The 27570-nt window shown below is 59.5% G+C and overlaps 1 protein-coding gene across 2 annotated transcripts in view; it reads left to right on the top strand.

Annotated features, from left to right (window-relative positions):
- The window catches only part of BCR (BCR activator of RhoGEF and GTPase), a 98422-nt gene that overhangs the window by 57471 nt on the left and 13381 nt on the right, over positions 1–27570 (top strand). Inside the window, exons 4-16 of one of the 2 annotated variants that reach the window (XM_065890507.1) lie at positions 135–320; positions 5638–5745; positions 8614–8674; positions 9881–9933; positions 12186–12326; positions 16379–16500; positions 17557–17725; positions 18887–19006; positions 19597–19672; positions 20947–21051; positions 21693–21767; positions 23166–23263; positions 24810–24941. In XM_065890507.1, the coding sequence (XP_065746579.1) occupies positions 135–320; positions 5638–5745; positions 8614–8674; positions 9881–9933; positions 12186–12326; positions 16379–16500; positions 17557–17725; positions 18887–19006; positions 19597–19672; positions 20947–21051; positions 21693–21767; positions 23166–23263; positions 24810–24941 (1446 nt within the window). The remainder of the gene's footprint in view (positions 1–134; positions 321–5637; positions 5746–8613; positions 8675–9880; positions 9934–12185; positions 12327–16378; positions 16501–17556; positions 17726–18886; positions 19007–19596; positions 19673–20946; positions 21052–21692; positions 21768–23165; positions 23264–24809; positions 24942–27570) is intronic. The other variant, XM_065890508.1, reaches the window with a different exon arrangement.

Below are 27570 nucleotides of genomic sequence, written 5' to 3'. Positions count from 1 at the left end.
AGCTGGCTTTAAATTTTTATTGTTAATGGAATTTAAAAAATAAAAGCATGTGTGTCACGTGGCCACAATGTACTTGACGAGTGGCGAGCCCTGACACCTGTGCTGCCCCGCCAGTCACCTGTGCCCTCTTCCAGCCCATGAAACCTTTGAAGGCTGCTGCCACCACCTCTCAGCCGGTGCTGACGAGCCAGCAGATCGAGACCATCTTCTTCAAAGTGCCTGAGCTCTATGAGATCCACAAGGAGTTCTACGACGGGCTCCTCCCCCGCCTGCAGCAGTGGAGCCACCAGCAGCGCGTGGGCGACCTCTTCCAGAAGCTGGTGAGTGACCCGGAGCAGAGACCCGGCAGCCTCCTGGGGGTGATGGGGTGACGGGCGGAGGCCAGGCCTCTCCCTGAGCCTGGTGCCACCTGCGGGCGAGGCTGCTGAGGGCATGATGGGGAGGGAGAGTCCTAGACACATCTTACTGCCTGGGATGCCGAAGGGGGGCTGTGGGGAGGGAGTGCCGCCACAGCACCACTGCTGGACCGCGTGAAAGCGAGGCTTCCCTCCCTCTGCTGGCCCCAATGACATCTCTGGTCCTTTCCGGGTCTGCTCAGTTTTACTCAAGGTTCCCAGTCTCCAGACTGGTCCCCTCTGGACCACAAAGATGCCGCTGCCCTGGGAACAGGACTCAGACTCTGGGCAGGGGTACTGGGGCAGGCAGAGCCTGGAGGGACAAGCACAGGTGGGGACAGTGGGGGTTTGTTGTACTTTATATCATTTTTGCAGTTCTGTGAATTAAAGGCTCTTGAATTAATCAAGAATTAAAAAAAAAAAAAGTAGTTTGGGGAGGGAAGGCTGTTCAATAAAAGGGTCATACGAGAGGAGCCCTTGGGTCCCCAGGGGGTCCCTAGCTGAGGAAGTGGTGAGAACAGGCCTTGCGTGTGGCCCCAGCTCCCGCCGCAGCCATTTTGGGGACCTGGATGCACGTTTAATGCTAGCGACTGTGACAGCAGCTCCCTGGATCCTTGCAGGAATCAGGATGTGTCCTGTGGACAGGCTGGAGGAAGGCAGGAGGGCTGGTTTGTACCTGGGGACGGCCATGCCGGGCTGTGAACCGAGGGACCGTGAGGCCGTCTGGTCCCCGGGTAGTGGGTTCAGCTTTGATCAGGGGGCTCAAGGGGGCCTGCGGGTGCCCTGTCTCAGCTGAGTAGAGGCAGCCCCACCGGGCAGGTCCCAGCCCCACCCCGTGCGAGTGAGGAGGCTGAGGGGCAGGAGGTCACCTGCCCAGACAGTACCCCTGGTCTGTCTGCCTCCAGGAAGAGTGCTTTGCCCCTGCCTTCAGGGGCATAATACTGGAGAGTGGGTGGTGCTGGATGACAGAACAAGGGTTTCTGCAAGGGCTCAGTGGGCCCAAACTGGCTGGGAGTCCGTTCGGCAGACGTAGCTCTGGATCCCTGGTTACAGGGAGGGAGAGGCGGCCATGGGGGCAGGTCAGGGACCTTCTCTGGCCATTTGCTGACCTCGGGGCCCATGAGGAGCGAAGGATTCGGCTTTTAAAAAGTCGATGGGATTGGGAAAATCTAGTAATCAGATGAAGCGGTTTGGTGGACCCCTTGGCACTGGCCAGGCCACCCCCGGAAGGGACCAGGCTCGGGTGAACACTGAACTGAGACGTGGGTAATGAGGATGATGGAGAAAACTCTCAGATGGAGCTGCCGGATAGATGTTTGTCTTCCAAGGTGTGAGGTCCATGTGTGTGGAGGCCCCCACCTCTGGGTCTAAAGGGGGAGCCAGTCTCTTTAGGTGGAGCCTGGTGGGGCATGTCTCTATATAAGGGGCAGCAAAGAGGCCACCTCCCAGCACCGCGAGCCCCCATCCTGGGATGCCCTTGAAGGCGGGTGCTGGGTAGGCCTGGGTGACCGAGATTCCACCTCTGAGGACCCTTAATCCTGATTAAAGGGTTGCCCGGGCCTCCTGTGCTCTTTCCCTGGAGTGTTCTCCCTCCCGAGGGAAGCCGGTCCTCTGGGGGTGGGGTGGCCAAGGTCACCGGGCCCTCTCTAAGTGCCCAGAGCACGCGGTGAAAGAACGCCAGCCCCCAGCCCTCCTGGGCCGCCCAGACGCCCAGCTGGCCCACTGCCACGCCAGCCCCCAGCCCTCCTGGGCCGCCCAGACGCCCAGCTGGCCCACCGCCACGCCAGCCCCCAGCCCTCCAGGGCCGCCCAGACGCCCAGCTGGCCCACCGCCACGCCAGCCCCCAGCCCTCCAGGGCCGCCCAGACGCCCAGCTGGCCCACCGCCACGCCAGCCCCCAGCCCTCCTGGGCCGCCCAGACGCCCAGCTGGCCCACTGCCGGCCTGTCTTGGCTCATGCTGGGCTCCGGCGTTCCGCCCGGGTGTGGCTTTCCTGTTGGCCACCGCCCCGGTCTGCAGACTCTCCCGCCCGGGACCCCTTTCCCGTGGCCAGAGAGCGGAAGGCTGTGTTTTGACGCAGGTGCTCCCCATCGTTGAAGCCCACATCTTTGAAGAATTGTGTTGTGGGCAGAAACTGCAACCACGCTCTTCCCCAAATAACACTCTGAAGTCACTCGGAAACTGAAAAAAAAAAAAATTAATAGTCTGATGAACACCAGAATTTGGAAAGTTTCCTCTGGTTTCCCTGGTGTCCTTGAACTACCTTCACGTATCAGACGTTGCAGCGCAAAGACGTGGGGAGAGAGGTGGGGCCGCGGTGGGAAGTGGAGCCCCAGGAGCCACGTGCTGCATATGCACGTGTGTGCCGCCAGGGCCGGGCGCTGGGTCTCCCCAAGGACAGACAGACACCGTCCCCGTCCCTTTCAGATCAGCACAGCGGGGTCAGGCTCCCCAGCTAGGCGAGTCTTAGAACCCGAGGAGCCTGTGATGCCCCAGCCCTGGTACCTCTGCTACCCGGGAATTCATGAGCCACACCTGGTAGCTCTGGGGGTGGGGCATCTGACGGCGCCTTAACTCCCCTTCCTGTGGGGCTGTGGGTTATTGCTACCCATCGGGGCTTTGTTTCTGGCTGAATTTTTATCAGCTCGGGTTGTTTGTTTCTAATCATTTCCAACTTCCTGTATTATTGCAAGAATAGCACAAAGAACTGGGTGTGCGCCGGATATACCAATTGTAACATTTTGCACTGATTGTAACACTTTGTCACATTTGCTTAATCTTTAATCTTTATCTCTTTCTCTCTCCTTTGTATACACACCCCCCACCCCCACCCCACCCCCACACACGCACGCATGCTGAATAGTTTGAGGATAAAATGCAGATCCCTCTGCCCTTTTACCCCTAAATACTTCGTCGTGTATTTGCTAAGGACGTGCTCTTCCACAACCCACAGGACAGTCCTCCATCGGAGGACGGTTCACAGTTGAGTGATACTATTATTTAATATGCAGTGCTTCTACAGATCTCTCCCAAGTTAGCCATCGTGTTCTTTGTAGCCATTTTCCTTCTGAGTCGGGATGCAGTCCAGGTCACGAGACGTACGTGGTTGTCAGGTCTCCTTAGTTTCTTTCCATCTGTACCAGTTTCTCAACCTCTGCTGGTCTTCCACAACCTTGACATTCTTCTGAAGCCTGCATTCTAGTTTGGGTCTGATGTTTCTTCGGGAATAGATTCAGCTTCTGCGCTTCTGGCAGGGAAAAAAAACAACAAAACACTGCAGTGATGCTGTGTCCTGTCGGTGCCTCACATCGCGGGGCGCGTGATCTCCATTGGTTAATTGGTGCAGCTCGGGTTCTGATTAGTGCATGAATTGCTTGGAACTTCTCAAAAATCGCGTGGAAGATGTGAGCTCCTGGAAGAGGGGGCAGGAGAGGTAATGAAAGGGGTTCTCCTCCCAAAGACCCTGTGTTAGTTTACTAAGGCTGCTACAGTCCAGGTGGCTCAAACAACAGAGATCTATCTCCTCCCATTTCTGGAGGCTGGAGGTCTGAGATCCAGGTGTGAGCAGGGCTGGTTTCTCCCGAGACCTCTCTCCTGGGAGCGTAGAGGCCGTTATCTCTGTGTCCTCACGTGGTCGTCCCTCTGTGTCTGTGTCCTAATCTTTACTTCTCATAAAGCCCCTATAGTCAGATTGGATCAGGGCCCACTTGAATGGCTTCATTTTTGCCCAATCACCTCTTTAGGTCCATCTCCAAATACAGTCACATTCTGAGGTGCTCAGGGTTAGGGCTTCAACATACGCATTTTGAGGGGACACAGTTCAACAGTGATATCCCCTCAGGACTCGGCTGAGACGTTGCCTCTTTAGAGAGACCGCCCTGACCACAGTATCTAAAAGCAGCCCCGCTGTTCTCCTCACCTGCTCTGCCTTCAGCCATCTGCCATATTACTTGTTGCTTTACTTATTCATCGTGTGTCTCCTGCTAGCCGGCTGCGCTGTGTCTGAATGATTCGAGGTGACAGTGCCTCAAGCAGGGCCTTTGTTTCTGTGGGAGACGCTCAGTGAGTGAGGGGGAGGGGGAGAAGGCAGGGCTGTGGGTCCGACCGGATGGCAGGGAACCTGGCATCTGGAATGCAGCGACTCGTCCAGGTAATCAGTGGGGCCAAGCAGGGCCCCCTCCAGCTGCTGCTTTTTCTCTCGCGCCCCCAGGCCCACACGCAGCCCCCTCAAGGAGCGAGTTCAGAAGACCAGACAGTGCCAAGGGCATCTGGGATTGCCATCGGAAGAAACATAAAATTCAGTATAAATGCAAATGCATGTAGAAATAAAATTGAGGTTCGATGCAGACCAAACACCAGGATCAGCAAAAGCCTCAGTCCTCCTGCTCCTGGTCGGCTGCAGTGGGAGGCCCGGCCAGCAGGTCACGGCGTCTGCCCTTACACCCCAGGCCGGGGTTTCCCTGCTGCCTCTGGAGGTGACCTGGGGCCCAGCAATGGTGGTGGCTGCACACAGGACACCTCCCCCCAACCATGGAAGGCTTTACTCAGTTGAGTGTCGGAGCAGGAGGCCGAGTGAGGAGACACTCTATTAATGCCTTTGGTTGAGAACAGGACAAACAAACACCTCTCGCCTTGCACCCGGCAGCAGAGGTCTCCCACCTGCCAGGTGTGTAGTGTGACACCTGGGCCCCGTTGCCAGGTCTGGGCTGGGCTCATGTCTGGGCAGCGCGAGCCCCTCTTCTCCAAGGGCAGCTCAACTGAGTGTTTCTTGCGTGTCTGAAGAGATCAGATAGGAGCAGAGCAGTGGCCCCTCAGGCCAGGGATGGGTCCACTGAGGTCTCCCGCTGCCAGGATGCGAGGGGGCTGCTGCATCCCACCTGCTGCAGACGCTCATCCACATTCACTGATCTCCTGGAACTTCAGCTGCTGCTGGTGGCCTCATTTAAATGAGTGGGGTGGGAGGATGAAGAGAACTGCTACCCGCCCGGGGCTGTGAGTCACTTCTCAACGTGTCGCTTTGGAAGAAGGAAGTGTGCTTAGCGCGTGGGGAGGGGAAGCAGGTGGGAGGCGGTGACAGCGTGGAGGAGCTGAGTTTCCTGCAGCCCTGCGTTGTCTGTTGCACCTGGGCTTCCTCCAGAGCTGTGCATAGAAGCCCGTTACCCAGAGGGATGGAGACCGCCTGTCCCGCACCTGCCCCACACCTGCCCTACACCTGTCCCACACTCTCTTCCTTCCTCCCTGCAGGCCAGCCAGCTGGGTGTGTACCGGGCCTTTGTGGACAACTATGGAGTTGCCATGGAAACGGCTGAGAAGTGCTGTCAGGCCAACGCTCAGTTTGCAGAAATCTCTGAGGTACGTGTGACGCTGTTCAGACAGGTGCGCCCCTCCACCTCCTGAGGGTGGGCTGTGGGCTGGTCGTTGGCACACCGTGACCCGGGAGAACAAGACACAGCAAACTAAGGTCTGGTTGTGAACCTCACCTCTGTTTCCAGATGCCTGTGGGTTGTCCTGAGCAGACAGAGCAGCCCGAGGAGCACCCTGCCTCCCCAGCAGCCAGGGCCCAGCTCTGGGGTACCCCGGACAGACTTGCACTGTCTGTGTGTAGTTCGGGGTGTCCATAGTTCTGCCCCATTAACAGAGGTCTCTACACTTGAGTCCTGAGGCCAACTTTGCACCTTGCGGATGGAGAGCAGGTGGGGAGGTGTCATGCTCTGCTCCTCTGGGGTCTGCAGCCGGCCCGGGGGATGGGACTGGTGTGCATTCTGTCGACCCGCGTGGGAGGAAGCTGCAGGCTGGGCACCGCACCGGCCCGGGGGCTCTGAAACCTCAAGCCCTGGAGTGTTAGCACGAGGGGCCTCGGAAGAGCCCCCTGGATGCAGAAGACGGGCGGCCATCAGGGGCTGGTGGCCATGCCAGGTCCTCCCTGCCCCGCTCCATCCTGCTTCTGCCCGTGGCAGTTGAATGATACTTTCTTCTTCCCAGGCCTGTAGTCCTCAGAGCCCTGACCTGCCTTCCCCGCCAAACAAGGATTCTGGGTGGGAAGACCTCCAAGTGAAACCCCAGCTTTAGGAAGAGAAACGGCAACTAGAAATAGTCAGGGGAGGGTCTCTTGCTGGGATACGATCGTACCCCGACTGTCACACCTGGGCTTTGTTCCAGGGGATTTGTGCTGTTTTATAATTTATCACGGGGGCTGGGCCCTGTGGGTCCCAGCACTGGCGTCTCCCATGGTGATAACGTGCCACACCGTTCCCCAGAGCCCGTGGGTGCCCTGCTCCCCACCTGGTGCCTCTGGTAACGGGCTACATGCACCCAGGGCTGCAGGCTGGCTCCACACTTCCCTCTGAAGCTGCCCTCGTTTGCCTGCAGCATTGGGTCTGTTCCTCTCTTTAGTTCATTAAACTAGCAGCCCGCATACTCCTAACAGCTGGAATGCTGGCGCCAAGTCCCAGGCGACTTTGACAAATTAGAGTCATAATCTTTTAAGAGCAGGCTATGGTTAAATGGAGCCAAGTTCACGTCCACCAGGACAGGTGTCTACAGAGGAGGGAGGAAGCGATGGTGGGATACTACCCGGGAGTCACGTGGTCCCACCAACCAGGCACAGGCACAGGCACAGGCAGCAGGATGGGGTTCGGGGCGGCCAAATGCCGGTTCTGTGAAACTTTTACCATCAGGTGGTATCCACTTTGGTTTTCCATCCATGTTTCAAAAAAGACCCAGAGAGAAAAAAAAAAAAAAAAAAAAGACCCAGAGAAATTAGAGCCACACAGACAGTGAAATGAACCAAAAGGACGCAGAAGAAGCAGGCCATTTAGAGGTGTGGGGAGTTGCATTCTGGGGGGTCAGAGCTCGGCCATGGGGACTGGATGTCCATCTCCAAGGACAGGCAGGGTGGAGCAGTGGTCCTTCATGTCTCCCAGGACTGGCCTGAGAAATGGGTGTGCTGCAGTGTCCAGTCAGACTGGAGTTGCCTGAGATGGGTTCTGCAAGCTCGAGCTCCCCAGATACAAAGTAGGTAACAGGAATCATGTGAAAAGGGCTTCCGGAGTCTAGTCAGTTTGGGAAATGTGGGGTTAAACCAAACTTGTAAGTTTTCTCAAGGCAGGCCTCCCAGAGCCCCGAGATGCTCAAGGTGCCCACGTTCATCACACCTTCCAGGGGCCCTTGGCGCGTGGGCTGCTGCCCTGGCTCGTGTGAGCGGCACCTAATTTTTGCAGACTTGAGCTCTCACGCCCCCTCATCCCCCCGCCCACCCTCTGGGAGCTGCTGAGGCAGATGGATGGAGGAGTTATTGAGGGGAGCTAGATTCTCAGGAGAGGCACCAAGGTGCATTGTGAGTTTGGCCTTCGTGAGCTTAAAATACACTATGTTTTCTAGTCCCAAGAGGTTTCCCACAGCCTGAGAGGTTGGGACGGTCATCTCCAGGCCCCTTCCCATTCCTGTGCTGTGTTTTCTGTTCACTCAGAAGTCTCGTACTGGGATTAACCACAGCTTCTTTCCAGAGACTATTTCAGGCACACAGGGACCTTTTATCCACATTTCTCTTGGTACCTTGGACCAAATCAGCAGTGCCTTTGACACGGTTGTGTTGAAAAACGACCCACCCACTAAAAAGCGCTGCTTACTTCCTGGGCAAGGGTGTTTGCAAAGTCAGGGGAGGGGAGGCTGGGGTGGAGGCAGAGTGCATGCCAGCGGCCTGCCCTGGCCTCCCCGAAGCTGAGTGCTCTTCTTTCTGACCCACCAGCCCCTTGCACGTTGTTTAACTGCTCCAAGAAAGCTGCTCCGTGCACCCAGGAGGGGCATTGCCAGTTGCCTTGGTTTGCAGGATCCTCTGCGTCAGAGGTTCTCAACCAGCGCTGATTTTGTCCCCTGGAGACACTTAGCAATGCCGGGGGACGTTTTAGATTGTCACAGCAGGAGGAGAGGGTGCTGCTGCACCCATAGGATGCTATTCAACATCCCAGGGTGCATAGGACAGCCCCTTAGAATAGAGAATTTCTGATCCTAATGTCAGCAGCGTCATCCAGGGTGAGCGTGTGCTCAGTTGGCCCCGTTCTGCAGGCTGTGGCCCGGACACAGCCCTGAGGTTTGCCACATCTGGACTTCTCAGCGGTGAGAGGAGAGTGGGAGTTCTGCTGAAGGTTCCTGACCGTGAACTCGCTGACACATCAGAGCTGCTTCATCTGCCCTGTGGAAAACTTGCTTTTCTCTTTGCAGAACCTGAGAGCCAGAAGCAACAAGGATGCCAAGGACCAAACGACCAAGAACTCTCTGGAAAGTGAGTTCTCCGTGCCGAAGCCCCTGCATGCCCCCGTGGTGGCGGCCGCTGCCAGCAGACAGGAGCAGCCAGGGTGCCCAGCTGGGTCACACTCCGGCCCCTCCGCTGCTCCAGATTTCCAGTAGTGGGGGGTGGGGGGATGGGGAGGGAGCAGCGCTGGCCGTGGTGGGTGCGGAGGGACACGGTCAGGACCTGTTGCCACCAATGGGGGGTGGGGGTGGGGCAGGGAACCAGGAAGAGGTGGGAGTTATCGGAAGCCCACAAAGCAGGCACTGCTGGGCATTTACAGTGTCATCTTGTTGTCCCAACGGCCCTGCAGGAGGCTCTTGTCTTCCCTTGTTTCAGATGATAAAACAGGTTTAGGGTGGAAAGGACCGTGTAGAACGCAGATTCAGAGTGGCTGGGCAGGGGTCAGGGCCAAGTAGTCGGGCTCCCGGGCCTGTGTTTGCCCTCATCCCTCTGGGCAGAGTGAGCTCAGGAGCAACAAGGTACTTCTCGTTTCTGGCTGTTAGGGTCTTGGGAGGAGTTACGCTCACAGAGAACAGCAGACGTGGGCTGGGGCCACAGCTACACCGCCCTCTGAGCCGGTTTCCCCCATTTCTGTAAAATGGGGGTAACAGTGCATGCCCTGCACTAGTCGTGGGGGTTATGGGCGGAGCTGCACCCTACATGTGAGAACACGTGAAGCGCCTGTGCCCGTGATGGGCTGTGCCCACCATGGAAAAGCGGGGATGGCCCTGGCCGCTTGGGGCTCCATGCTGCTGGCGTCCAGGGGTCCAAAAACGCTTATAAAACCAAGAGCCGCATCTCAGCATCAGGCTTGGATACACATGGAGAGTAGCGTGCTGGTCCGCACGCCCCGGCCTGGGATCTGTGCTGGCGCTTCCTCCCCAGAGTGCTGGCCAGCTCCCTGACCCCAGGCCGGAGGGCCGTCAACACGGAGGCCTTCGAATGCTTGCTGCTGACTCAGCCACGTGGGCTCGGGTTCTGATCAGCCCTGGACCTGGCACTGATGTCACAGACTGAAGGCTCACAGCCATGTTCCCGACCTTCCAATGCATCGGGTTCAACCTTGTCACTGAGCGGAGGGGAGGTGGGGTTCCCAGGGAATGTGGAGGCTGAGGCTGCCCCCACCTCCACCCTTGCAGTGAGGGTGGGTGGGCAAGGCGGGCGGTCAGCCTTCTCTCACCCTTCGTCTCTCCGCAGCCCTGCTCTACAAGCCTGTGGACCGGGTCACGAGGAGCACACTGGTCCTGCATGTGAGTCCCTCGGGCCCGGGGCCTCCTCGCCCTGGGGTTCTTGGCTTCTGTCCTGGGGCTGACACTGATATCTGTCAATTTTGCCCACCTGCCCCCTTTTCTGTCACACACCTGTACTGAGGATGCGGAAGTGAGGCACCTCTGCCATCCCTGGGCTCCTGGGGGTGGGAGCGGGGAACGCAGCAGGCTCGTCAGGTGTTCCAGATGCCTCATCAGAGTGGGTACAGGTAGGGAGCATCCCTTCCCCCGTGGACAGAGGCTTGCGGGTGGAGAAGCTTCCCCGGGGGAGAGGGCGGGACACATAGCACAGGTTGGGGCACCAATGGCAGGTGCATCCCGGGGCTGTGGTCAGACCACATTCTCCAGCCGGGAGAACGTGTGCGGAGAGGGTGTGCAGGGAGGCCCACCTGGTGGGGCTGTTGCTGAAGGCAGTGGGGAGTCACTTGCACGTTACTAAGTGGTCGTCTTAATACTGAGAAACAAAAGCAGGGAAAAAGGCCACCAGTCCTGCCAGGTGATCCTATTTGTCTGTGTTTAGAGTAAGTCTTACGTGCACATCTTTTTAAAAAATAAATTTGTTTATTTATTTTGGCTGCGTTGGGTCTTCGTTGTTGCGCGGGCTCGCTCTAGTTGCGGCGAGCAGGGGCTACTCTTCGTTGCAGTGCGCGGGCTTCTCATTGCGGTGGCTTCTCTTGTTGCGGAGCACGGGCTCTAGGCACGTGGGCTTCAGTAGTTGTGGCACGTGGGTTCAGTAGTTGTGGCTTGTGGACTCTAGAGCACAGGCTCAGCAGTTGTGGCACACGGGCTTAGTTGCTCTGCGACATGTGGGATCTTCCCGGACTAGAGCTCGAACCTGGGTCCCCTGCACTGGCAGGCGGATTCTTAAACCACTGCGCCACCAGGGAAGGCCGACATGCACATTTTTAAAAAAATGTACAACCAAGTCACAGAAGTGTTTGAAGTGTCCGTTTCCTGTCTTGCTTCCTCCGCACAAAGGAGCCACCACCACAAGGATCTTTATGCCGACACACGTGGCATCTTTCTAAATCACTCAGACGGTGTTGTGCTGTGCATACCATTCCACATGTGGCTTTTTACCCCTTAATGTTATATTGTGGCAGTTGTCCCACTTTGGCCCAAACAGCTCTGCCTTGTTCATTTTTAAGTTGCATGGTTTTCCATCCAGTGCACGTTTCAGAACTTCTTACCATCCTCTGACTAAGAGTTCCCGGATGGAGGGAGATAAGCTGAGATTTGCGGTTTGGGAGGCTCAGGCCGGTGGCCCATCAGAGTCCTGGAGATCCTTTATTTGGTTCCCTCACCACGATGAGCCCAGGCCTGGCAGGGGGAAGCCAGAGCCACCAGGAGTGGTGGCGGGGGGGACTGGGATCCCCAACACCAGAGCCTCCCCTGAGCTTACTTCATCTCCCCAGGTTCTCTTTGCTGTAGGATTTGGGAGCTAAGAGGGTTTTGTTTCTCTGAACCAGGAAGCCGTAGACTTTGAGCACAAATTATGTGCATTCGCAGTAGAGAAGGATTCTCAGGCTCTGATCTAAAAGAGGAGGAGCCGGGGGCTTCCCTGGTGGCCCAGTGGTTGAGAGTCCGCCTGCCGATGCAGGGGACACGGGTTCGTGCCTTGGTCCGGGAAGATCCCACATGCCGCGGAGTGGCTGGGCCCGTGAGCCATGGCCGCTAAGCCTGCGCGTCCGGAGCCTGTGCTCTGCAACAGGAGAGGCCACAACAGTGAGAGGCCCGCGTACCGCAAAAAAAAAATAAAATAAATAAAAGAGGAGGAGCTGGGAAGGTCAGGGGCTTTCTCCTGACCTCACGTGGACCGGCAGACCAGGATGGGTTCTGCCCCAGGGAACCTGTGACAATGTCCAGGGAGATTTTTGCTTGTCACAGCCACACGTGAGGGGGCGCCACTGCCATCGAATGGGCAGAGGCCAGGGATGGTGCCAGCATCCTCTAGTGCCCGGACAGCCCCCACCAAAACCAGCCCTGCAAGTCACCAGGGCCCGGGTAGAGAAACCTGCCCCAGACCTGTAGCGTGGAGCCCCTCTCTGCAACGTGCAAACAGCGTAGGCTTGTGGGGCGCCGTTAGGGGCCTGCTCCCGGCACAGTGCTCGTACGAGTGCCGCCGCGCGGCCCAAGCCATGGTGAGAGGCAGCCCCAGGTCACACCCAGCGCGTCTGCGGCTCTCACAGCAGAGATGCCGGGGCTGCTCTGACTCCATCCTTCGTCCAATGCAGGACTTGCTGAAACACACCCCCTCTGGCCACCCCGACCACCTGCTTCTGCAAGACGCCCTCCGCATCTCGCAGAACTTCCTGTCCAGCATTAACGAGGAGATCACGCCCCGCCGGCAGTCCATGACCGTGAAGAAGGGAGAGGTGAGCATGGCAGCCGAGCAGAGGTGGGCGTGGGGCCCGCTGTATCGGCGCAGCTCAGCCCAACACAGAAACGCCTGGACTTGGGGGCCCTTGACCCTGGCAGGGTGAACCCAGGCCGTTGTGCAGGGCATCGGGGTGTGGTTTCAGGGGTGCGGGCCTCACTTCGGGGGGTATGTCCCGGGCACCGCACACCCTGCCGGATCAGGGTCCCCAGCTAAGGAGAGCGGTGAGAAGGAGGATGGCATTTGTGTGCCTGGGGACCACTCGGTTCCTCTTGAGTGTTCTTTCATTAACATACAGTTAACAGTGGGTTTAAGGACTTCAAAGCGGATGAAGGGGAGGGGCGTGTGGTTTGTGTTTGCGGCCAGAGAAGGCTGGAGAACGAACGTGGTTGACTTCTTCGGCCAGGAGGCCTCTCCTTCCCCTCCTCCCTCCGTCTCTGACAGCCCCTCCCAGTCTCCATCTCTCTGCACATCGTAGATGACAGGGTGTGGAACAGAGGGGCTCAGACGCCGCCCCTGCCACCTCCGCTCCTAACCGGGAGGGGCCCAGGCCAGTGCCAGGCAGCTTGCAGCGAGATGGCAGAGGTGTGCCAGTCAGGGGCGGTGTCTAGTGTGAGCATCTTTCGTTGGAAGCGGCACCGCGGCGCGGGGCAGCGGGGCAGACCCGCGGCCTCTGGGGTCTCGTGCAGGGACAGGAGCCGTATGGCCCAGCAACACGTGGGCTGGCAGCAAACCTTACTGTAGCTGCCACTCGGAGCCACTCCTCTTCCCGTTAGTGTGCCAGGTGCTCGGCGGCGCCGAGGCTGACCCTCCAGGACTCGGGGCTGGCGGGCAGGCTGCTCTCAGCCCTGTGCTTCCACACCTGTGTGGGAAGTGGTACCTGAGCGCTCGGCCTCCCTTGTCTGCAGTTCACACGGTCTCACCAGACTCGGGATTTGCTTCCGCCAAGACTCCTGTCCCTATCGGGTTCGTGCTGCTTGGTCTCCCCTCCTGGGACACCACGCTCTCTCGCAGGCAGTTCCTCTATAAGAGCACCGCCCTCCTGGGAAGCAGCTGTGCGAGTCCTTCTGTGGGTGCTGAACCTGCGCCTGTGTCTCCCGCTGCACTTAGGTTCCCCGGGGAGAAGTGCCTCCTTGCTCTTCGGATCATTGGAAGCAGCTGCCTTCAGGAATTGAGGAAAATCAGATGTCGCCTGGCAGTTGTCAGCCAGGCCCTTGAGCCCGCATCTGTGGACCCATGGTCGGGGTCCCGGGGCGCCTGAGTGGGAAGTGTGTAGGGGCCGGTGCTTCATGGGGGCAGGGCTTCTACCTGCGCCCACCCCATCCCCACCAGCATCTGGTCCTGTTGACCTGTGGTGTCTGCTCCTTGAGGGGAATCGCTTGGGTGCCTCAGCCACGAATGGGGGAGAAAGGCCGGTGACCCTGAAAGGTTGGGAGTCTGAGTCGCACGTGCCTTCATTCAGGGTTCTCCGTTAGGAGCACAGTAAGGGAGATAGATGGCGGCTAGACCAGGATTCAGGCAGATCCACACCCACACCACTGCCTGGGGCGTTCTCGAGAGCTGGCGGCTGGGGTCCACAGATAGAGACAGAATGAGGCCTGACCCCTGGGCCAGGGTCCAGGCTCCGTTCGTGGATTTGCCAGTATCGTGGTTGGGGGCCCTGCTTTCCTGGAGCTGGGAGACCCTTCCTGCCCATCTGCGCATTTTCTGTTTGAGCCACTGCAGGACCCCAGGGTGGGCTGGGGTTCAGAAGTGAGGCCTGGGGCCTCCTTGGGAGGGAGGACATCTGCCACGATGGGGAAGCTCGTGGTGAGAAAATCCTACTGCGCTCAGAGGACAGCCACACCGTCCGCTCCCCGCACTGTGCACCCCGTGTGGCCCTCGGAGACGGGGTGCAGCACACAGCAAGGCTCAGGCCAGGACGTCATGGGGTGGGGGGCTTCTCCTGGAAAGATGAGGATTTGCACAGGCAGGGGTGCATGGGGAGTCCACCCATCAGAGCCCCCCAGGGCTGCCGTCGGAGCCCGTGTCTACTACCACGGATAGGTGGATGTACGGGGCTGCCGCAAGTACCAGGGTGATGCTGGTGGCCTCTGGGGTGGGACTTTGGATGAACCTGTGAGCGGCAGGACCCGGCGGGGAGGAGGGGAAGGGCCTGCAGGGGGCTCCATCAGGGCTGGGACCCTGGACGATTCTGACCTGCTGACAGAGGGGACGAATCCACCTCTGAGCTGGACGTCGGGGGCCCTCTGCTGGCAGTGGCGAGAAGCTCAGCTCCTTTGTGTGGAGAAAGGACTGCAGTCCTCTCTCCCCCACCCCCCGCCTCACAGAAGGTCCCTTGGTCCTGCCTCCTGGGCTGGAAGACCATCTACGTGTCCCTGCCGAGGGGGCATTCCTCGAGGACCTCAGTGTCCCAGGACCTGCCCCCCGGCACAGACCCCGCAGTCAGGCTGCCCAGGTCTCCAGTGCTGCGTGGCCGTGTCCCCAGGTGCACGTGCTTCTGTGCTTCCCATGGGTGCGGACGTGGGGCTTGCCTATGCCCACAGCAGGCGGGGGAGGGCAGTGACGATGGGTCACGGCCTGGGCACCTGGGCAGCCCTCCTGCCCTCCCACTTATGATCTGGTTGGCACTGGCAGCTCCCATGTAAATCATCCAGTCTCCGTGCCAGGGCCTGGCCGGCTGCTGTGAGCCGAGCTGCGCGTGGCGGTGATGTGGGAGTGTTGGGGGGCCTGGCCCAGGCTGCATTTGCTTCTCGGGGGCTCCTGCTGAGAGTGTGGGGGGGAGTTCAGGGAGGCACAGTTTCCCTGAGAAGAACCTCAGGCGGCAGGTGGCAGTGGAGCCAGGTGCCCAGACCTGCTGCGGGGGGGGGGGGGTGTTGGGGGGGCTGTTGGGCGGGGTGACAGGGGTAGGCAGACGCTGTGGGTCTTTGCCCCCTGTGGTGTGTGTGCCTGACCCTCCGGACCCTTCCCAGGCCATCACAGAGAGGGATGGGAAGTTGCCCTTTCTGGGGGGCCTTCTCTGAGGCCAGGCGGGCAGGGTCCCCATTGAGCACCTGGTCTCTTTCCTCCTGAGCACAGACCCCCAAGTGTCCCCGCTCGCTCCCTGTGCTGCCTGGGGTGGATGGTGGAGCTCCCTGAGGCTCACGCTTCTCATCTTCGAAGTGGGTACGAGGACTCACCCACGGCAGGAGGGTCACATCCAATGACAGGCCACGTGCTGGCACAGCATATCCGGGGCGTGCGTGGGGCAGCCTCTCATCCTGTCTCCGTGTCCTCGGCACAGCACAGCGCCAGCCCGGATGAGGTGGCAGGCACTGTTTGTCCACTGAATTACCGACTTGCCTCCATGTGCCCTGGAAACTTGTGAGCCATGGGACCATCCCTTGTCTTTCAGATGAAGCCCCCAGGGGCAGAGAGGCACAGGGCTTGCTGGGGACTGGTGCCTCTAGTCTCCCTGCTCCTTCGAGGATGCCTCAGGGTCAGGGGTGGGCATCAGAGGTGTAAAACCCCTATGTGGGCCCCAGCCATCAGTGGGCACTGACCTCAGAAGGACTAGAATGTGGGGTCCCAGCCGGGGGACCCCTGCCCAGCCTCCTGATGCCCTCAGATCCAGGCCCAGCCCTTAGCGTGACTGCCCCCTCTCGGAGTTCTCCCGGCCCGTCTCCTCCCCCCTTACCAGGCAGTCCCCTCTAGGCCGAGCCCCAAGCTCTTGTTACCTGAGCCTTGACGGTCCCCGTACGAGAACGTCCCCTCTTCACGTGGCCGGCCTCTTGCCTGGGTCTCCAGGCCTGTCCTGGGGATGTGTGGGCCTCCCTGCTCAGAGGGGCTCTCCCGTCGCCTTGGCTGCAATGTCTCCTCCGGCCTCCAGACCAGTGGCTGTGACTCTGTCTGGGGCTTGGGAACTTCGATGAACAAAGAGCAAGGCGTTTGGTGTGTGTGCTCGCGGGCGGATGAGGTGGAAGGAGCGCTGGGAAGTGGGTGTGAGGGTTGGAGGTCGGGGGCGTGGAGCCCAGGCCGCCCCCGCCCTGACCAGCCCCCCACCCCCTGCAGCACCGGCAGCTGCTGAAGGACAGCTTCATGGTGGAGCTGGTGGAGGGGGCCCGCAAGCTGCGGCACGTCTTCCTCTTCACTGACCTACTCCTGTGCACCAAGCTCAAGAAGCAGAGCGGAGGGTGAGTGGCGGTGCGGCCCCGGCCGAGAGGGGCGGCCCCGGGGTATGGGGTGGTTTCTGCAGGAGGGGAGTCCCCGGGGTATGGGGTGGTTTCTGCAGGAGGAGACCTGGTGTTCTTTCCAGTGAGCCTCGAGAGGTCGTAACCTGTTGCCAGGCTGCTCTCGTTAAGCTACATTCTGTTTCCAACTGGACGTGATGCCAGGCTCAAGGTCAAAGTTCATCATTAGGAATCTGGAGACATTCAGGGTCTGGGGGGGTGACCAGGCTGTTGACTATGACTTCAGGTGCAGTTGAGGGGCTGTCATGTCGTGACCCAGACAGGTCAGGGGGCTGCAGGGTCTGGTGCACGTGGGGGACGGACACTGGCTGCCCCTCCTCTGTCCTTGGAGGGCATCACTAGGTGATCCCTACATTTTGTCTTCCCGAGATCATGGTGGCTTCTAAGTGATTCTCAGCATTGGCCTGCAGACCCCACCCAAACCCCCAGGGATCAGACCACACAGGTTGCAGCAGTGGGGGGCCGAGGGGTGGGAGGCAGTGGCTGGAATGGAGGAAAGAAGGTCACGTTGGGAAGAACCAGAACTGGGCTCTTCACCCCATTCTGCCATCGCCACGCTGAGTGGATTTAATCAGAAGAGAGCCTTGGTTTCCCCATCTGTCGAGGGAGGGATTACACCAGGTAGATTTGCAGCCCCTCAAACTCTGCAGCTCTGGACGTGTGTGCAGTCCTCTCCTGACTGTCATTGGCGGCCTAGGTGGTCTCCCGCGTCAGGGAGCCTATGAGCCACCACCGTCAGCACAGAGAAGGGCGGATGAGGGCTTGTCAGACCCGTGGGGCCTGGGTCACATGTGCACGATGACCCTCCCCAGGGGTCACCGAGGCTGGGTCGCCAGTGTCTGCCTGTGGCCTTATCCCAGCCTCTCTCAGGGACCATGAGCAGAGTTTGAAGGTCAGGTAAACTTCGTGGCCATGAGCTTAGGGTTCTCCAGAGTCGAAAGCAGTGACTTAAGCAAAGGAAGGTGGTCAGCCTGTTAACCTGCCCCTCCCCCCACCCAGCAAAACCCAGCAATACGACTGCAAATGGTACATCCCGCTCACGGATCTCAGCTTCCAGACAGTAGACGACTCGGAGGCCACACCCAACATCCCCCTGGTGCTGGATGAGGAGCTGGATGCCATGAAGATCAAGATCTCCCAGATCAAGAGTGACATGCAGAGAGAGAAGGTGGGGCTGGGGGGTGGTGCCAGGCTGGGCTCTGCAGCTCGAGTGGGCAGCATCCCCTCACGCTGGCAGGCGGGCGAGTTCTGCAGGGCATCTGATCCCACTTCTGGTCTCTGGGACCTGCTGGGACCCCTGTGAGCCCTTGCAGTGCCAGGCCTCCCGTCAGGCATGGGGCCATCCAGGATGGGGTAGGGGGCGGCGCCCCTCTGTCCCTCTTATAACTGCCCTGATCCGGAGCGAATCCCAGGCTGGGGGGAAACACGGCCCCTCCACGGGGTCTGGACTGCACCCAGCAGGCCCCTGGTTGTTTCTGGAGAGGAACAGTGTTCTGGAGGAACAGTGAGGATGAACCCCTCGCCTGTAGGGTCAGCCCAGGCCAGAGCTGGTGCCTCACAGTGGCCAAAGACAAGGTGGGTCCCCAGAAGGCTGATGTCCAGGGACACCCTGCTGAGGTGGGTGCAGCAGGACAGGGGTCCTTCTCAGCCCTCACCCTACCCAACCTTCTGTACTGCAAACCCCGCAGGATGGGGAAAGCACAGGAGCCCCAGGACCAGCATGAACTCTGGGTTGTTTATTCGTCCCGACGGACCCGTGGCCCCCATGGCAGAGTGTCCCGAGGCAGAGGGGAGCCAGGGCTGCATCCGCGGGGCTGTCAAGCTCTCTGCCACCACTCACCCATCCGAGCCATACCCTCTGCCTAGCGGCAGGTAGCACAGCCTCCCCCGGGGACAGAGGGCTTCAGGAGGGAGGAACATGACACGCGGCAGGGAGAGTTTTCCTAGCCAGGTCCTGGGGGTGCATGTCACCCTCCATCAGGACCCTCGCAGTCACTCCCGGGGGACCTGATGCTGAAATGTGGCAGATCTGGGAGCAGGGAGGGGCCTTTGGGGTCACGACAGGCCCCTTCACATTGTCTAAGTTTGGAGCAAGTGAAAAAAGGGAGGTTTGTGAGAGGAAGAACTTAATCCCTTAAGAAGGATGGGCTGAGCACGTCCGTCAGTCTATACCGGTCCTGGACGCTGTGGCCAAGACCCTGTCCACGCTGGGCCACCAGACGGTCTCCCATCCTCCACGGACCGAGCATCAGGGGTGGTGGGGCAGGCAGAGTGGGAGCGGGCCGCGCTGGGCCAGGGCTGGAAACGTGACCGTGCCCTCTGCCCACAGAGAGCGAACAAGGGCAGCAAGGCCATCGAGAGGCTGCGGAAGAAGCTCTCGGAGCAGGAGTCGCTCCTCTTGCTCATGTCCCCCAGCATGGCCTTCCGCGTGCACAGCCGCAACGGCAAGGTGAGCGCCCAGCGCGGCACACAGGCCGCTCTCTGGGGCTTTGGGCCGGAGCCCCCGTGGCTGGGAGGTGGTGGGGTCTCCAGGGCGTCTCAATAGGGCAGGGGGCTTGCAGGGCTGTGCAGACCCAGCCCTCGGTGCAGAAATGCTGTCCGGGACCTCTTGGGCCAGAGAGACAGCTCTCCTGAGTGGCTCTGCTGCCTCTGTAGCCGGGGCCTTTCCCTCCACGGGCATCATGCACTTGTCAGGGGGCAGCCGGTGGGCTTTGCGGGAGTCTTGCCTCTGCGTCGTGGGCCCAGCTTGTGGGCATCAGCCCTCCCCTCTGCAGGTCCCACCTGGTGACCCCGGTGGCCCTACACTCTGATCCGTCACGCCCTGACCCAGGCGCAGCAGGAGGGGCGGAGGGTACAGGGAGGGGCGCGCAGTGCTGTGAGCACAGCCGCCCCAGCTCCGCCGGCCTGCAGCGCGGAGACGCTCGTGCCTCCTGTGGGCGTGCTGCAGGCTCCACGCGGTGACCAGGACGGAGCCCTGGATCCACTGGGTGCCCGCTCAGCCGGGGTGGAAATAACGGGTGTGCTCTCCCCCACCCCCAGAGTTACACGTTCCTGATCTCATCCGACTATGAGCGGGCCGAGTGGAGGGAGAACATCCGGGAGCAGCAGAAGAAATGTGAGTGGGCTGCGCGCCCAGGCTGTGGGCTCGGGAGCGTCAGGGCTGGATGGTCGCCTCCCATGGTCTCAAACCTTGTTTTCCCCAAGGGACGGTGGAACTCTTACCCAAGTGAAGTGTGCCGTGGAGCCCTAATACGGGAGATAATGGGGGAGGGGCTGCCTGCCCTCTGTGCCCCCCCGCCTGCCCTCTGACCTCCTCCATGAACCCCCTTCCCCTCCTCTGGCCTTCTCTGAATTCCCTGCCTGCCCCCGGGGGCCCGCCTGCACCCCTGCTGCCTTTCCGAGGCTGCCACGCACGTGGCCCACCCGCCTTGCCTCCCCCCAGGCCTGCCACACAACCCAGCAGGTGCGGATGCCACACGGCCCTCGACTGGGCCCACCTGGGCAGCCACGCTGTGCTGGCCCTGCCCCCCTGTGCTTGACCGCTGTCAGGACAGGGCGCCCACTCCCTTCTGGGTGGCCCCTTCTCTGGGCGCTTCCCTCCGTTAGCGGTTCTTTCCTTCTGCTCAGCTCAGAGCTGCCCCGTCCTGCCTGGCAGCCTTCAGGGTGGCACGGCAGACCCTGCCCCAGGTCCTGGGGCTGCAGCTGCCTGGTTCCCTCCTCTGCCCCCAGCCATACGGTTTGGGATTCCCGAGCCATCCTTGCTAAAAGGTTTCTGCGTGTGCCCTGTGTGCCCCCCAAGGTAGGTTGGGGGCTCCACCTACCTCTGCCCTGTCCTGAGCGCCTGTCCCCCCAGGGTTGTCATTCGTGCCTGTGCTGAGACCCCAGTGCCACTGTCTCCGGGGACAGGCGGACACTCCTGGTGACTCTGACGGCCAGTGCCTGGGCCGCTGCCAGAGTTCCTGTCCCAGGTGTCCTGTTGTAACCAGGGGGCCAAACCATTTACAGCATGTGTTGTCTGCTCAGAAATAATCCCCTTTCCCCACCTGGTGGAGAGAAGGGGGAGCAGGGGACAGAGCCCCACAGGAAGGTGCCCCAGACCACCCCCTCGCAACCGGTTGCCTTGAGGCCGTGCCTGCCGTGGGCGGCCCTGTGTTTGTGAGCGTTGCGCAAAGATTCCTGCAGCCCTCTGAGCCCAGCCCGGGCCCCCCGGGGCCATGCCTCACCTGCCCCTTACCGGCTTCTCCGGGGGAGCAGGTGGCCCCTGCGGTCCTCCTAACCAGGGTGTGCTGAGGACCCAATGGGGGTACGTCTGAGAACACCCATGGGGGTCCTGGCGAGTCCGAGAGCTGGGCAGACTCACCAGTTGGTGCGCCTGTGCCCCCATCTCAGGTTTCAAGAGTTTCTCCCTCACGTCCGTGGAGCTGCAGATGCTGACCAACTCGTGCGTCAAACTTCAGACCGTCCACAGCATCCCACTGACCATCAACAAAGAAGGTGGGCTGTGCCCCCCAGGCCGCCATCCCTTTCTGCTGTTAGTGCCATCCTGGGACCAGAGACATCCATTTCAAGGCTGGGTGTGCTGCTGAGGGCCTGTCGGCCTCTCCGGGATGTGGACGGGACGGCTTAGGGGTGGTCGCTCCCAGGCGGCGGCGGCGGCCACCGGGTGGTTGAGAAGACCGATGACTTGGCCCCAAGTCCCGAGCCGCTCCTCAGACCCTCTGTGCTCTGGGCCCCGCTCCCCATCCCCCCGCCCGCCCCCACCTGTGGTGGTGCTGCATCTTGCGTTCACTGTTACACACACTCGTGCACATGCAGCCACACACAGGGGTATGCTTTGCACACTCAGGCACACACACCCCATCCACGTGGCATGCTCCCCGACCCTCTCCTGTCCCGAGAACCTGTCACGTCTCTTCTCGGTCCCTGGTTTGCCCATGTTGTGAACCCAACTAGATCCTAAGGTCCCCGAGACAGAGGCCACGATGGGTGTGTTTCCGCTTCTGACATTGCCTTGTCCCCTGCTAAGCAAGTGACAGTCACGTGGGGCCCCCACGAGGGTCACCTTGAAGCAGAACCTGTCACCTGCCTGCTTCTCCCAGGAGGACGGACGCTCACCTCTCTGGTCTCTCGCACAGATGATGAATCTCCCGGGCTCTACGGGTTCCTGAATGTCATCGTGCACTCCGCCACTGGCTTTAAGCAGAGTTCTAGTAAGCAGCTGGGTTGGGGAGGAAGGCGGCCGGACACTGAGCCGAAGGGTGCGGGGACCAGAGAAGCAGCTGACCGCCGGGAGGTGCGGTGCTGGCTGACGCCCACTGGGTGTGGAGTTGCTTTCCCTGGGGTGGACCCTGCTGTTGCCAGCGCCTGGCTCAGACCCTGCGAGCTGGGGAGCTGCCCCCTGCAGGCGAGTCATGCAATTGCAGGGGCTGGGGTTTGCTGTAGACCGAAAAACGCTGCCTAGGTTGCCAAGGAAGCCAGGAGGCTGAGGGCCGGCACCCTGACCCTGGTCAGCAGAGGAGATTCTGCCGCTCTGATGAGCCAGAGGGATACCCTTTTAATACTTCCCGCTGGGGGCACCTCTCCCAGCCACTTGAGCTGTCAGAGTGGTGAGGGCTGGTCGCATTTCAGCCCAGGTACAGCAGACGCTCACCTGTCAGCCTGGCACCACGTTCTCAGGGTCCCTCGGAGGAGGACCCAGGGCAGGCACCGTTCTGCTGACCTTCCCACTGTTGCTACAAAACCAAACAAGAAATTCCTGACGAGCCACAGGACAGAAGATATTTACAAACTGTGTATATATGATGGGGGCCTTGTATCCAGAACATATGGAGAACTCTTATAACGCAGTGCTCGAGACAACCCAGTTTTTAAAAATTGAGCAAGAGATTCAGATAGACATAAGCAAATTTACAGATTTGTGGTTGAATGGGAGAAATGGGCATAAGAGGTCTTTTAGGGGTGATGGAAATGTGCTATAATTGGATAGTGGTAGTGATTACACCCCTCTGTAAACTTACCAAAAGCATTGAATCGGTCACTTAAAGTGGGTAAACTTTAAGGTATACAATTCATACCTCAGTAAAGACATTTTTTAATAAAAAAGAATGGAACACAATATCTGTTGAATAAATTGTCTCACTAACTAGAGGTGAATAAGTCTGAATACAAACGCTTTTTCATTTTACCCTGTACTAACTTTATTAGTACACTGATGGACGCCGCGCCCCTGCACCCACTTTTCTCCCAGCACCGAGCTGCTGTCAGTGAGCAGGGGAGCGAATGTTCTGAGAGGTGCCGGTTCTCTGCGCACTGTTGTGAGGTGCTGCTAACCTTGCCGGCCACTGGTTTGGTGTCTTGTTTTAAAAAGAAAACCAAGGACTTCCCTGGCAGTCCAGTGGGTGAGAGTCCGCACTTCCACTGCGGGGGCACAGGTTCGATCCCTGGTCGGGGAACTAAGATCCCACATGCTGTGCGGTGTGGCCAAAAACAACAAGGCAGAGATAAAACCAAGACTGTGTTTTATGATTTAGAAAATAGCACCTGCTTTTATAAAAAACATTGGTAATAAGGGAAAGCATGGTCATCCTCTCTGTGTCGCTCTCCTGCAGGTCTGTACTGCACCCTGGAGGTGGATTCCTTTGGCTACTTTGTAAATAAAGCCAAGACACGTGTCTACAGGGACACGGCTGAGCCCAACTGGAATGAGGTGAGGCCCGACTTCTGGGTGATCGGGAGGAACGTCTTCCAGGAAAAGAGTGTGACCCCAAGGGCTTCCCCGCAGGCAACGGTGCCAGCATTCCCGGAATCTCCTGGAGGACCGGGCATGCCAAGAGATAGAGATTTTATCTCCATGTTCCTGAAAATTCTCCACTCCCATCCCCCCAGTTACAAAGAAACTTTTTTTGCTGACAAAGCATCTGGAAAAAGAACTTAGAAGGGCTTCTTGTTACTAAGGCCTTTGTTAATTGTTCAGTGTTTCCTTGGGAGGTTTCCATGGCATTTTTCCTCAGAAATTGGAATGAGCGTTCGGCTCTGTGACCCTCTCAGTGTCCGGAAGCTGGGGCTCTGCTTGTGTGTGGGGCCTTGCTGGGCTGGAGGGAACCCCAGTCTCTTTTCTCAGCATCACTCCTGTGATTATTAGTTGTGCCTCCTCCATAGGACTGGGGCACAGGGAGCCAACGGACTACCTGGTCCTTACAGCTCTATAGCTCTGGGTGCCCGTACGGAAAGGGCTGGTGTCTGCTGTGACAAGGGGGGATCACAGCCAGGTGGATCCATCGAAGAAGGCTTTGAGGAGAGCGAGAGGGCCGTGACCCAGCAGAGGTGACAAGGGCAGGGCTCTGGATACTATGCAGAGGGTTCTGGTGTGAGGCAGCCCTGGGGGCTTGAGGGACCGAGCATGGGGTCGGGGGAGCTTCAGAGCATCAGGCCACCCGGCGGCCACCCTGGCTGTGTGTGTATGGATTATCCAGGGCCGCACAGATTCTGGGCATACACACCCTCCCTACCCCCATTCAGGCTCAGAAATATTTGCTCTCCCCTCCCCGCTGCTTCCCCAGCAAGAACCCATGCCTGCAAAAGCACTGGTGTGAAATGCAGCATTTACTGAAGGTTTCATAGGGGTGATGGAGGAGAAAGTAGACACCTTGGAGTGTTTACGGGAGAATTCTTTCCTCCCAGGTCCCTCTCTCGCCTAGGTCACCTCCCTGGATCGATTTTTTTTTTTTCCCCCTTTCAAATAGACTTTATTTGTAGAGCAGTTTTAGGTCCACAGCAAAAGTGAGCAGAAAGGACAGAGATTTTCCATGTTCCCCTGTCCCTGTCCCCCCCGCCACTATTGACACAGCAGAGTGGGGCACTTGTAATTGGTGAACCTCCGAGGACACATGCCCCAAAGCCCACAGAGCGTCTGCGTTTGTAACCAGCACCCCAGAGCTTCTGGTGTAGGTGGTGCGGGAACCACGCTGTGAGATGCTGGCTTAAGGAGCTTGGCTTAGGTTTGAGAGGCGCTCAGAGCTTCCACAAGCATCCAGACTGGGCCGCGGTGTGATGCTCACAGGGAAGTGGCTTCCGAGGGTCTGCATCATGGGACGAAAGTGAGGAGAGTCTCGACGCGGGGCTTCCCGGGGCAGCTCGGGAGCTATCTGTGCAGGAGCCGCGGTTCAGAGGCCCCTTCAGCTGGCAGCACTGACCCCCACTCGCCGGGGCCCCCCCAACTAACTCGGGGCTTTCCTTCTCTCTCGGGGCCACAGGAGTTTGAGATCGAGCTGGAAGGCTCACAGACCTTGAGGATACTGTGCTACGAGAAGTGTTACAACAAAAGCAGGATCACCAAGGACGATGGCGAGAGTGCAGACAGGATCGTGGGGAAGGGCCAGGTGCAGGTGAGGCTGCTGCCCTCCGCTCCCTGCAGGGTCCTGTCTGCCCCCACCACCACCATGTAGTCGTCCCCCGGCCCCGGACACACTCACCCCAGCTCCAGATGCTCTGCGTTCTTCCCCACTTGACACTCAGGGACACTGAGATGGGGGTGAGGCAGGCCTGGCTCTGAATCATCCGCCGTGGGAGACCTGGGCTGGCACCTTCGCGGGTCCTTTTCTGCCCCTCTGTCTGTCTGTCTGTCATGCCCCGTCTTGTCCCCAAAGGAATTTCAGATCCACCTGTTTTTCCAGTGGGGCTGCCGTGCCTCCACGGCCTCCGGAAGACCCCAAGGCAGGCCGCTGAGTTGGTACCCTGGGTTGCAATTGGCAGTTAGGAGCTTCCTCTTCTTGGAAAAGCATGAGAGCCTGAGTCTACATGCCTGACATCCCCTCTCTGGCTTCTAGACTCAGATTCCAGGGGGTGCAGCTGCATCCCTCCTGGGGCACAGGTCCCCCCACTGGAGCTGTCATAGGAGCCCCTGGTGGGCCAGGAGTGTCAGTACAGGACCAGAGAGGGGTCCCAGGTCCAAGCCATTCGGGCCCTCAGTCCTTCCAGTTTACCCAGGCCCTGGAAGCACCCCACCCCGCCCCCAGCACTCTCACCGCTTGGCAGACAGGAGCTGCATCACCTGCCTGGCGCTTCTTGCCGCCTCACCTGCACGCTCCTGCCCCCCTTGGAGAAAGCCCCGGTACCCTCTTTCTTTACGGGGCATCTTACTGGACCCAGCTAAGCGGGTTCCTCCCTGCTCTGCCCTGGAGGTGGGCCCTGACTGTTCCCCACTCCCCCTGGTGCCCCGGGACCCCTGGATGAGGCCTCCTGGCAGGGGAGTGGTTGGACATTCCAGGTGCCAGTCAGAGGACAGGAAGCCCCGCCTCCCTTCCCTGGGGCAGGAAGTGAAGATCCTCACAGCAGGAATGACAGGAGAAAGGGTGACTCATCCCTGGGTAGTTTGTCATCTCTGTTGGCAAGTCTGGGAGTCACCACTCCAGCTGGCTGGCTTCCCCACCTTGGAAGCTTATTAGGGAATTTGATGGCTCAGGGTCTCCAGGGACCCCTGTACGTTGAGAGCAGGTCTGAAAGCAAAAACGCCCCTCTGATCACCCTGTTCTGCTCCCCTCACCCACCCACCAGCTGGCGCCACAGCGGCAAGACAAAGACGCAGGGAGAGGAAGCCAGTGACAGCTGGGGCTGGGCTCTCCTAAGGTGGAGACGGCCCAGGGTGTGAGGGCACACCAGTCCGGGACGACACTCTAGTGAGCCCACTGAGGTTGGGGTGTGTGTTGGGGAGCAGGGCTGCAGCCTCGCCTGCACAGGGAAGGCAGGACTCGTGGCCCCTCTTGGGCGGGGATGGTCCACGAAGGCCGGCTCCTGGTCCAGGGTCGCTTGGCGGCTGTCCTGGACCTGAGACCTGCCTGTGGCTTCGATCCTGGGTGAGAAGGGGATGGTCCCTCCTTGCTACCTGTCAACCCAGGGTTCAGTTGGGCCAGTTTTAGGGTCTTGGTTTAGAGCTGGGCTTCTGGGTGGAAAAGCAGAAAGGCAGGCCAGGATTTATCAGTCGTCCCACCTCTGGCGTCCCAACCAGGGACCCGTGGCCAGCCAGGTCCCTCCCTCCACCGGGGCCACCCTGCGTGAGCTTGGCAGACAGGGTGCTGCGTGGGTGGCTCCTGTGGGTGCTGCCTGATACTTACTGCCTTGCGGCTCATGTGCACTGACTCCCCACAGTGATCTTGAGACCCAGCCTTGTGTCTCCACGTAGATCTTGTCCACCCTCCTGGCTTTATGTGGGATCCCATGCTCACTGCTGGGCCGTTTTGTTCTCGATGGATCCTAGGGCAGTCCCCAAACGGTGCTGTTCCGTGAGTGTCCTGAGCTGGATGCCTTTGAGTGCCACTGCGTTTAGGCACCTGCCTCATGCCAGTCGTCACTCTGGTCCTCAGTTGTCACCTCTGCTGCCCGAGGATGACTGGCTCCCTTTGCTCCCTCCCGCTCCCCTCCGTGTCTGTACCTGCCTCCAGCCCCGGCGTCCCTCACCCACACACACCTTGCAGAGCCTACTATGAGCTGACAGGCTGGTGCCCAGCTCCTTTTCTTGGCTCCGGTTCCTCCAACCTTTGACGCCAGTCACCTGCACCCTCCACGGCTGGGGTCCCAGGGGTGGTGGACTTTGAACTGTGGCCTCTAAGCACTGCCGCTGGGTAACCGAGGGTCTCAGGAAGGGAAAGAGGAAAGAACTGACACTCATTTTCCTCCTTTACTGAGTCAAGCCGTCTTTGGAAACCCTCTGCCTTGATACATCTTGATGTAAACAGAACATTTCCTTACGCTCACACTTGTGTTCTCCGACAGTCAGGGGGTACCAGGTGAGTGCCTGCCCCATCTGGGGAAGATGTGAGCGGTGAGGTTAGGGGGCTGGTGAGGGGCGTCTCCCCGAGTCCCTGCTGCTCCCAATGTCTGATCCCAGCCTGCGCTTCCCCATCCATGGTGCTTTGAGCTCCTCAGACAGTCCTCCTTCCAGTAGGACCCAGACGTGAGATGGGAGGTGGGGAGGGGTGGACTCTGTTAAAAAATACGTTCATGGCCTTGTTAAACCAG

This window comes from Phocoena phocoena, chromosome 13, assembly GCF_963924675.1.
Source record: "Phocoena phocoena chromosome 13, mPhoPho1.1, whole genome shotgun sequence".
Taxonomy (NCBI): domain Eukaryota; kingdom Metazoa; phylum Chordata; class Mammalia; order Artiodactyla; family Phocoenidae; genus Phocoena; species Phocoena phocoena.
Note: the sequence above shows the minus strand (reverse complement) of the source record. Positions and strands in the feature narration are given on the sequence as shown.